The sequence below is a fragment of the Rhamphochromis longiceps genome, linkage group LG13, assembly GCF_057381845.1.
Source record: "Rhamphochromis longiceps isolate RC_006_pf linkage group LG13, R_longiceps_female_GT1.1, whole genome shotgun sequence".
Taxonomy (NCBI): Eukaryota; Metazoa; Chordata; class Actinopteri; order Cichliformes; family Cichlidae; genus Rhamphochromis; species Rhamphochromis longiceps.
Window position 1 is genome coordinate 3,970,261 of NC_140569.1, and position 11,618 is coordinate 3,981,878.

Genomic DNA, 11,618 nt, shown 5'->3' on the forward strand with positions numbered 1-11,618 from the left:
TGCATGTAGAGAAAATCAAGACACGGCCACAAGAAGTGGAACCATAAGTGGATGCTGTGTCAAGCGCTACGAAGACAACACATGGTATCAGGAGTAAAAGTGAAAGAGTGGAAGTGATAGCCGTTCAAAATTCTGTTTGAGATGGAAAGTTTGAAGCCACCGGAAGGACTGAAACTGGTGGGGAATGTGGCCAGCAACTGGCGGTGTTTTAAGCAGCAGTTTATATGTATATATGGCTGCCATGGGACTGGACTCTAAACCCGATGCCAGGAAAATTGCATTGCTGCTCACGGTAGCTGTTCCTCAAGCCATTGAAGTCTTCAACATGTTTGAGTTTGAGGAAATTGGTGACAGGAATAAGTACGACAAAGTGGTTAAAAAGTTTGATGCACACTGTTCACCACAGAAGAACACAGTATATGAAAGGTATGTTTTCTGATCTCGGATGCAGCAACCAGAAGAGACTTTTGATTGCTTTGTGACTGATTTGAAGCTAAAGTCACAGTCGTGTGAGTTTGGAGAGCTGAAAGAGTCTATGGTTTGTGATCAAATTGTGTATGGGATCCATAATAAAGGTACTAGAGAACGGCTGCTCAGAGATTCCCAACTAACTCTGGATGAAGCAGAAAGACTGTGTCATGCAAGTGAGTTAGCCCTGCAGCATGCAAAGACATTTAATGAGACAAGTGTCACTGCAGTACATGATAGTGCAAAAACAGCTGTGGTTAAAAGAAATTAAGGAAGAATATGTCACAAAAGTCCAGCAAAGAGGATACACTGTACTCCTGTAAGCGATGTGGTGCCAGACATGAACCTAGACAGTGTCCTGCTTATGGCAAAAGATGTTTAAAATGCAATGGAAAAAATCATTTTGCCATACAATGTCTGTCTGAAACCAAACCCAAATCGGTGCATTTAGTGACTGACTTAAGTGAGACTTTCTTTGTGGGCATAGTGTCACTTGGGGATGTAAAAACTGAGCATAATGAAGCAGAAGACAGCGAGAGACGCTCAGATTATGAAGACATGTGGAGTATTTCACTCCCAATACAAGAAACTTTGGTGACACTAAGGATTGATACATGTAAACCTAATCAGCATGACAGAGATCAATGCTATGAAACCAAAGCCCAAAATAATAAAGAAAAGAGTACCTCTAAAAGACTACAATGGGAAGAATATTGAAAGCAGTGGTCAATGCAGACTTAAAGTGTCAATAAAACACAAAGATTATGATGTATTGTTTAATGTTGTACCAGAGGGTCGTGAATCGCTGCTGGGTGGCGTGACATCCAAAAGATTAAATCTAGTAGAAAGAGTGTACCACATCAGCTGTGCAGAAGCAGCAACTGGACAACGAGGAGCAGGTGACTCCATTGTACATCATTATGAGGATGTCTTCAAAGGTTTGATGTCTACCATGCACTTATAGCATCCAGCTGAAAGATGATGGAAAGCAAGTGAACATAGAAAAGCAAGGCACCGATAACTATAACAGCAATAGCAGTAGCTGTTTTGGCCATTCATAGTTACTCCAAACTATGTGTTGTCAGTGCAGAGAAAAAAAGGGCGAGCGAACAGTCCTGGCCCTGGACATGTATATCAAGCACTCGTTAACTTTGCACGTTTTGGGTCTTTAAAAGTAATTTAAAAGTAATAAAAGAAAACCTGAGATGAGCTGCTGTCACTTCTCATTCATTATTTATGATTATGATTATCCACAAACTGGTTTTCAGTTTGTCACATTTATTTTACATGAAGAAGAAGAACATAAAGTTAATTTGCTATGGTAACTGGAGGACTCAAGCGCAGGACTCTTTCGCTCAAAGAAAGAATGGGGGTTTATTCAAAAACAACAAGTGAAATGTGTGACAGTGGAAAAGTGCTATAAACAAGGGTGCAGGGATCAGGTCTCCAGGGAATCCACAGGGAAAAGGAGGGTGAACACTCTCTTTTCTTCTGTCTCATTAGTGTCTCACGCCTCTCTCACACTGGACTTTTCGTAAGGAACAAGAGCAGGTCCAGGGTGTCTGTACACAGGGAAACAACGTGTTAGCACAAGAAGCAAAAACCAAGGAAATTATAGTGTCCTAGCCAGGATTTCACTGACACGACTAAAGCAACAATCCAGCAAAGAGCGGTCTTGCTTCTTCCCTTAAGCAGAAGCTGGTTAATGAGACGCAGGTGTTCACCATCTCTCAGGTGTGTTTGGCAAAGGCGGGAACCCACAATGAACTCCGCCCAGGTGACAGAGGGAGAGAAAGAGAGACAGAGGGAGGGAAAAACAATACTTAAGCCCACTTGGAGCAGAATAATTCTCAGGCAGATCTGCTGGACCGAGATGAGTTACTGTTAGTTCTCACTCATTATCTATGATTCATTATCCACAAACTGGTTTTCAGTTTGTCACATTTATTTTACATGAAGAAGAAGAACATCAAGTTAATTCAACAGAGTTTTGTTTCATCCTCCTAATAAGTTGATGCACCATGGTGTCATAATAATGTCAAACATATTTCAATAAACCATCAAATGCATTATTGTGTTTGTTCATAATGTATTTCTAATATGTTACAATCACCTGGTACCATCTGGAGGTGCAGAGACAATGAACAGCACAGCTTGAGCTACAACTCATGTTTGAAATGCCTGATTAATGAGAGCATGAGAACACACACAGAGCTCCTCACTTCCTACAAACAGTAAAACGGCAACTTTAAGGGGAGTAAAACGATTTGAAATCAGCACCAACAAAAATATATCAAAATGTACCAAATTATATATGACTGGATATACAGTATTTATATTCAAGTCCTACTTATTGTTTTCACACTGTCTGATTTCTGTATTTTTTAATTAAAGTTGGGATAAACATTGAATAACATTCTCAATAAACAGATTTTAGATTGATAAACTTCATTCATTCAGTTATTTATTTATATATTTTGTTACCAGCTCTGTTTGCCTCTCTGACTGGTTTTCAGGCTTGTTATTGATTTGAATGGTGGATTTCTGCCTGCTTCTGGTTTCTTTGACATTTGCGACTGCGCCCCTGTGAACTGTTAACCTGCTTATTGTCAGCATGACTATTGAGCACAGTCCTGAAAGATCATGTGTGAACAGCAGATGATGTGAAATGTTGAGCTGTACTTATTGAGCTGTGCTAATACTTTGAAATTCTTCAGCTCACAATCTCAACATGTTAACCAGACCCAGCTTCACATGATAGATTTTCTATCTGCCTCTCACCACATAAAGCTCCTCAGCTGCACAGGGAAGTTCTTCAGAGGGCAAAGAAAGTCATTTATGCATTAGCATCTCCTGAAGTGTTGGAAAAATGTTAGTGTCTTATGCAAAAACACTGAGTTATGATATTATTTGACAGATTTTAGCAGCAGGACAGCAGTTTGTGTTGTCCAGCAGACAGAGGCCCACTCAACACTTCACAATTCTCTAAAATAAAAAGACAATTTTCCAGAGAAGTGAACTGTTCATTTTTAAAACTACAACTAAATAGAGCTCCACTGAAATCTACTGACTATTCTGTTTATAGTGTGTTTGTGTGCCCATGCGTGAGGGGTGGGGTATATAAAGTACCACAATTTCCCCGTTCAGATTCTGTCGAAACGTTAGACTGCTGATTTTACAAACTATCTCAACAGGAAGCCGTCCTGAGGTGAGTCACATTCACATTATCTTTAGGAGGAGAACAGTTTTAAGGAAACTGCATGCTCATGTGCACAAATCAGAATTATGAGACAGGAAGTTACACAAAGAAGTTTTACTGATTTCTTTGGGTTTTTTTTTTAATGTTTGAGGTGCTTTTATATGAATGACATGGATGTTGTATAAATGAAAACCCAATGGAAATGTCTGTATTAACTTTTTTAACTGAAAGACCCTGATGATGATGATAGATTCCAGTGTTGAATCTAATATATGCAACAGTGTATATGGACATACAGTTAGCTTTTTATCAGGTAAACATCAGTAATTAAATTAAACCCCTTTTTCACTAAAATCATATTATTGCTGAAATTACAGAAATGCTTTTCTGTTATCGTTTCAAAACTACCAAAGATCTCTCTCTCTCTCTCTCTCTCTGTGTGTGTGTGTGTGTGTGTGTGTGTGTGTGTGTGTGTGTGTGTGTGTGTGTGTGTGTGTGTGTGTGTGTGTGTAAATACAAAAGGTTACATTGGTTAGCTTATATCATGTTAGAATAAGAACCAGATACTGGTGTGTTTCATTCAGGTCAGTACTCAATATTTCATGTGATTGTGCTGCTGTTCAAACTCTTGTTGACTTTACAAAAAGTTAATATAATTTACATCAATGACAAATTGTAAATAAAGTACTGCAGTCCTTTGCTCTCCAACCATCATTTGAATGTTTTCAATTTTAAGGTAGTCAAAATACAAGATATTTATATGCAAAAATCAGTGTTTATTTACATCATTTATTTACACCAAAAACAGTTTGTGTATTGGCGATACGCAGTGAGAGGTTTTCGTAGCAGCAATGCTGATTGTTTTAAGTACCAAATTCTGCATTCAAAAATAATTTTATATTGTCTGGGAGATGGAAATGAACATGTGCATTTCAATAAAATCATCCTTTTTCTGAAAAAATGTATTTGAGTTCTACCGAGTTGGCTTTGAAATGCGCTGTGATGCATTTTTAGGTTACATTTCTGATGCCACAATATTGTTAAATAATTCAGTTCAGCAAACGTTTTATCTTCAGCCTTGTTTTCATCTTTAATTTCAAACTGATATGAGAGCAATGTTAACATGCTGCATATTCAACAACTGTTTTTCTTTACTGCAGAAAAAGTGAACGAATTTATTTCAGCAGCTCCGTCACACAGAGAGAAACCAGAGATGGAGTTTTTCACTTTTGTGATTTTCAGTAACATCTTCGTCTTCCCGCTTTTGACCATAATTGTCATCTGTTGTGTGGTATGTAAATTTTGACTATCATTAATCACTTTTATATCAGTCTGACTGTGAATGATATGAAGAGTCATCTGAACACATTTGGAGTGCTGCAGACATTTAATCATTATTTTGACTATTTTGATGATTTTGATCATTATTTTGATTTTAGATATGACATTCCTGTTGCTCTATAACTTACAATAAATAAAGAGGTGAACAAACACAGTATGCAGCCGTATAGCAGGCAGGTTAAGACCCAACATGCAGGACTAGTAAACTCAGAAACAGCTTAATAGCTGGTTTAATGAGAATCAAGGTGCAGAACAAGGAAAGTAGGCTGGACATAAACTAAAAACTCTTTCACTGGTAAATAACACAGAACTCACTGGATGCACAGCTCGAAGGAATGAGGGGGGATGAGACAAAGAGAGACTGAGACAGGAAATTAACACTGAGACAGTGAACAAAAGGGAAAATAAAACATGGAGACACGACTGACCTGAGGAACCACATAGGGGAACAAAGAGAGACCAAATACAGATGAGACTAAATGACAGACAGGGAAACACAAGGGATGTTAGAATAATAAAGGGTCTCAAGGAACAAAATGAAACCAGGAAAAGATTAAACTAAGATACCAGACCTGGAAAAATAAAGGAAAATAGAGTAAAAAGACTTGAAACTTAAAAACACTGAGTCAACGACCTGCGATAAACGATATGGTGTTCATAGATAATTGGCAAACCTTCTGAGGGAAACCTGGTCTTGTTAAGGGGAGAAGGCATCCATCCCAATTTGGATGGAGCAGCTCTCATTTCTAGAAAATTTATTAAACCCCCCAAAATATGACTATCCAGACTTAAATACACAGAGAAACACAGGGGAATTACACACAGGTGGTGGACACAGCTGGGAATAATCAACAAGACGAGACAGAGGTAAAACTGAACACACTCACATGAGACGCAGACCTTCACAATAAAACAGGAACAAGAAACCATCACACTAAGACGCAGACTCGACATAGAGAGAATGACACATGGAACTAAACTAAACCTGCAAAAACATGACAACTCAAAATACTGGGTCAAACTGACCCAGAACCGTGACAGACTGAATGGCCCGTAGCAATGGGCCAGACACCCCTTACTCCCGGAGCAACCCCCACAGGAGGGACACAGTCGAATGCCTTCTCCAAGTCCACAAAGCACATGTAGCCTGGTTGGGCAAACTCCCATGCACCCCCGAGTATCCTCGAGAGGATAAAGAGCTGGTCCAATGTTCCACGACCAGGACAAAAACTGCATTGTCCCTCCTGTATCCAAGGTTTGACTAACTTGACTCCTCTCCAGCACCCTGGCATAGACTTTCCCAGGGAGGCTGGGGAGTGTGATTCCCCTGTAGTTGGAACACACCATCCGGTCCCCTTTCTTAAAAATGGGAACCACCACCCCGGTCTGCCAGTCCAGGGGTACTGCCGCTGGTCTCCAGGCAACAACAACAACAAGACGTGCCAGTGGGATTGAGGAGATCCTCGAAGTATTCCTTCCACCGCCTGACAATTTTCTCAGTCAAAGTCAGCAGCACTCCACCGGCACTATACACAGTTCAGGTAGAACACCGCTTTCCCCTCCTGAGTTGCCTGACAGTCTCTTCGAGGCAGTCCAAAAGTCTTTTTCCATGGCCTCTCCGAACTCTTCCCACACCCGAGTTTTTGCTTCCGCCACCGCCCGTGCCGCATTTCGCTTGGCCTGTCGGTACCTATCAGATCCGGGTGGTCATTCCTCCCAATCACACCCTTCCAGGTCTCACTGTTGTTGCCCACATGAGCATTGAAGTCTCCTAGTAGGACAACAGAGTCCCCAGGGGGAGCACCCTTCAGTGCCCCACCCAGGGACTCCAAGAAGGCTGGGTACTCTGAACTGCCACTCGGTGTATAAGTACAGATGACAGTCAGGACCCGTTCACTGACCCAAAGGCAAAGGGAACAAACTCTCTCGTCCACTGGGAAACCCCAACATCCCAGCAGCAAGCCGAGGGGATACCAAGATACCTACCCCAGCCCAATGCCTCTCACTAGGGGCAACTCCAGACTGAGACAGAGTCCAGCCCCTCTCCAGGAGACTGGTTCCAGAGCCCAGGCCATGCGTTGAGGTGAGCCCGACTATATCTAGCCGGTACCTATCGACCTCACGCACTAGCTCAGGGTCCTTCCCCACCAGAGAGGAGAAATTCCATATCCCAATTGCCAGTCTTGGTAGCCGGAAATTGCTCCGCCAGGCCCTACTCACACTGCACCTGACCCCTACGGTGGCTCCTGTGGGTGGTGGGCCTGCAGGAAGATGGGCCCATGTCCCTTTTTTGGGCTGTGCCCGGCCGGGCCCCATGGACTAAGGCCCAGCCACCAGATGCTCGCCCTCGGGCACCCTCCCCGGGCCTGGCTCCAGGGCAGGGCCCCGGTAACCCTATCCAGGGCAGGGTGAACTGTTCTCTTGATGGTCTTTTCATGGGGGTCATGGGAATAGCTCTTTATCTGGTCCCTCACCCAGGACCTGATGCTTAGCCTTGTCGAATGTGCAGCGTTCAATACTGTCGACCATAATATCCTATTAGAGGGACTAGAACATGCTGTAGGTATTACAGGTACTGCACTGCAGTGGTTTGTATCATATCTATCTAATAGACTACAATTTGTTCATGTAAATGGAGAGTCCTCTTCACACACTGAGGTTAATTATGGAGTTCCACAGGGTTCAGTGCTAGGATCAGTTCTGTTTACATTATACATGCTTCCCTTAGGCAGCATCATTAGAAGACATAGCATACATTTTCAGTGCTATGCAAATGACACCCAGCTCTATCTGTCCATGAAGCCAGATAACACACACCAATGAGTTAAACTGCAGGAATGTCTTAAAGACATAAAGACCTGGATGGCCACTAACTTTCTGCTTCTTAATTCAGATCAAACTGAGGTTATTGTACTCGGCCCTGAAAATCTTAGAAATATGGAGTAATTTTTGACCAGGTCATGTCCTTCAATGCACATATTAAACAAATATGTAAGACTGCTTTCTTCCATTTGTGCAACATCTCTAAAGTTAGAAATATCCTGTCTCTTAGTGATGCTGAAAAACTAGTTCATGCATTTATTACTTCCAGGCTGGACGACTGTAATTCATTATTATCAGGAAGTCCTAAAAACTCGCTGAAAAGCCTTCAGCTAATCCAAAATGCTGCAGCAAGAGTCCTGACAGGGACTAGAAAGAGAGAGCAGATTTCTCCTGTTTTGGCTTCCCTTCATTGGCTTCCTGTTAAATCCAGAATTGAATTCAAAATCCTGCTCCTCACATACATGGTCTTAAATAATCAGGCCCCATCTTATCTTAATGACCTTGTAGTACCATATCACCCTATTAGAGCACTTAGCTCTCGCTCTGCAGGCCTACTTGTTGTTCCTAGAGTATTTAAAAGTAGAATGGGAGGGAGAGCCTTCAGTTTTCAGGCCCCTCTTCTGTGGAACCAGCTTCCAGTTTGGATTCAGGAGACAGACACTATCTCTACTTTCAAGATTAGGCCTCAAACTTTCCTTTTTGCTAAAGCATATAGTTAGGGCTGGGCCAGGTGACCCTGAATCCTCCCTTAGTTATGCTGCAATAGACGTAGGCTGCCAGGGGATTCCCATGATGCATTGGACCATATCTGTTATTAACCTCTGTCTCTCTTCCACAGCATGTCTTTATCCTGTTTTCCTTCTCTCACCCCAACCGGTCGCAGCAGATGGCCGCCCCTCCCTGAGCCTGAGCCTTTCCTGTTAAAAGGGAGCTTTTCCTTCCCACTGTCGCTGTACAATATAAAGCACGTTGAAGCGACTGCTGTTGTAATTTGGCGCCATATAAATAGAATTGAATTGAATTGAAAATAAACAGCAAGTCAAATGTACTTAATCACTAAAACCTTTGATACCTTTGATATTATGAGGCGACCGTGGCTCAGGGGGTTGGGAAGCGTATCTGTAACCGGAAGGTCGCCGGTTCGATCCCCGGGCTCTCTGTTCTGGTCGTTGTGTCCTTGGGCAAGACACTTTACACTACCGTCTACTGTTGTTGGCCAGAGGGGCCGATGGTGCGATATGGCAGCCTCGCTTCTGTCAGTCTGCCCCAGGGCAGCTGTGGCTACAACCGTAGCTGCCTCCACCAGTGTGTGAATGCGAGAGTGAATGAATAGTGGCATTGTAAAGCGCTTTGGGTGCCTTGAAAAGCGCTATATAAATCCAATATATTATTATTAACATCACTGTGTATTTGTTCAAAACTTCTTTGAGATAATATGAGATGCTTCTCTTGTATTTTCTGACTTTTATAAATATTTCTGCAGGTGCGAAGAGATCGGGCCCAGATCATTTATTACACAAACCTCCTCATCTCCAACGTAATCCAGTTCTGTGCAAGAGTCTATTTGATGCCCAGACCAAAAATATGCTATTATGACATCGCCATTGCTTTTTACTTCATCAGTGTGATGGCCAATGTTTACTTCCAAATGTGCCTTGCTGCTGAAAGGTAACAGTGTTTATTACTGTGTTTTTGTGTACTTGCATATATCTGGCTGCATATTCTGTGATATTTAGAGAAATCGTCTGTTTTCTGTTGCAGATATTCCCTCATCGGCTGCCCACTGCTGGCCTGCATCAGACAAATAAAGCGTTCTCTGCTGGTCTCTGCTCTGGTCTGGGCCTTTTGCATTATCACTGTAGTTCCTGCCACAGTCTTTGAGCAGTTTATAATCCCCCCTATTTTTGCTCTGCTCCCTGCTCCTCTGTTCATCGTCTGCTTAGCTGGAACCATCAAAGCCCTGCGTGCTGCCACCTCAGTGCCCACAGAGGAAAAACGGAGAACTGTAGGAACTCTTGTTCTGTTGCTGTTTAACTACTGTCTGATTGTGATTCAAATATGGATTGTTTGGTGTTTCCTTTCTCACGCCTGTAGGACACCTCCCTTTCACTGCTGTTTCATAGAAACTGTGGTGTTTAGTTTGTTTCTGCTACATCCTTTTCTGGACTTGATTCTGTCTGTTTTCATGCAGAGAGGTTGCATTGACAAGCTGCTGGCATGTCTGTGCTGCTGCAGGATGGACAGCACTGCAGCAGCTGTCAGCACCACATCAGTGTGACTGATGGCAGCACAGAGAGGTGGGCTGATGTAGTCAGAGTTCATTGGAGAGAGGAAAATAGAGAAAATCGTTTGTGAGATTGCTGATAAATTAAAAAGAGAAAATTGTTATAAGTGTCAGCTGACAGTAGATTTAGCTTCTGGTTTTTAAAATTGTTTATAATATTAATTTCTTTATATCAATATTACTTTGCTTTTATATTCAGATAATATTGTCAGTGATATTCAGTTTTTATTTCTGGACATGTTTGTGTGCCCTCACAATATTTTCTTTTCTGCTAATCTGCTGAGGAAGGGTTTTAATTGTTATGCATAAATAGTAATATTGTACTGCATAAAAGTCTACCAGTATGTGAATTTCATTTAGCTTTCTTGTGTTCTCACAGCAAGAGAAATTATTGCTTTGGTTTCGTTTTGTTATGATTATTTGATATCGTTTGTGTTGACTCGTTTGTCATTTTTACAAAAGTAATAAATCAATAAAAGGTAAAAAAAAAAAGATTTTCTGTTCCAGTTTACATCATTAAGATCATGTGGAGTGAATTGTCATGTCATCAGTTAGTGCCATAATGTCACATTTATAGAACGTATACCTTCATGGTGGTGTGTTCACACTTTTGCTTTTGTAATCCACATAAAAGCTTTAAGAAGTCATAGAAATGAGGAAAGATGGACGGCCAGCCCAACCAATCAGAAAACAAAGGTTCCAGTATGTTTTGATTAATGGGAATGCAGCCTGCAGCTGTATGTCCCACCTACCTGCTCTGTGTTCCTGCTACCTGTGTGTGTAGTTGTGTGTTGGCATGAGGAAAAGAGTGATGTGCTGCTACATTTACTTCACGAGAGGCTGCTGCACATAAGTTTGCTGGTTATTAGCTATCTTCCAGAAGTAAGGTTACACTTGAAGCACAACTTATGTTTTTTTTTTGTTCATGTTGATACATCATATTACTCTCATTAAAGAGGGAAAAAAAAAGCCCCGTTACGTTATTTAGAGCCCCGCATGTTCCGACCGAGAGACGCCATACCATTGTCTTCGGCCGTGATGCACTAAGATTGGTGAGCTCATGTTGTATGTCTCAGTTAGTTTTAGTCTGTTTTGCACTTTATAGTTGAAAAACTGAATTCACGTGAATTAATGATTAATAATTTTTGTATTTGCAATAACTTTACTTACTTTGATTAGTAGGTTTCATATTGTATTTGGAAAAGTGTTTTGAAAATTATTGAAGTTATGCATAGTTTGTATCAGAGAGATGTTTTAGTTTTATACATTTGAGTATTTCAATTACAAATTGATGTCAAATATGATGTCACAAAATCCTAAATTGTGGATTGTAGCTAGAACAGCATAATTAATATTTTACCATACTGATCATGATGGCTGCTTTCTGCCTCTGCATGTTTTCTTGGAGATGAAACGGAGAAAGATCTAGAGTCAGACGCTCGACTTGAAGCTTGTAATACACTGTCCTCGGAGGAAACCTCTGTTTCCTGAGATTTAACAGTC

General features: G+C 41.4%; 1 protein-coding gene across 1 annotated transcript; it reads left to right on the plus strand.

Annotated features, from left to right (window-relative positions):
- Nucleotides 1–241: 241 nt before the first annotated feature.
- Nucleotides 242–10,109, plus strand: LOC146655212 (uncharacterized). Its single transcript, XM_085428837.1, has 3 exons — nucleotides 242–415; nucleotides 9,315–9,499; nucleotides 9,593–10,109. The coding sequence occupies exons 1-3, from the start codon at nucleotides 242–244 to the stop codon at nucleotides 10,107–10,109; spliced, it is 876 nt and encodes a 291-aa protein (XP_085284963.1).
- The last annotated feature ends 1,509 nt before the right edge of the window (nucleotides 10,110–11,618 follow it).

Excerpts from the sequence above, each read along its gene's own strand:
- LOC146655212 (XM_085428837.1), top strand. The coding sequence starts at position 242 with ATGGGACTGGACTCTAAACCCGATGCCAGGAAAATTGCATTGCTGCTC. Across the intron at positions 416-9,314 it reads GTTCACCACAGAAGAACACA|GTGCGAAGAGATCGGGCCCA; the intron begins GTATATGAAAGG and ends ATATTTCTGCAG. Across the intron at positions 9,500-9,592 it reads ATGTGCCTTGCTGCTGAAAG|ATATTCCCTCATCGGCTGCC; the intron begins GTAACAGTGTTT and ends TTTCTGTTGCAG.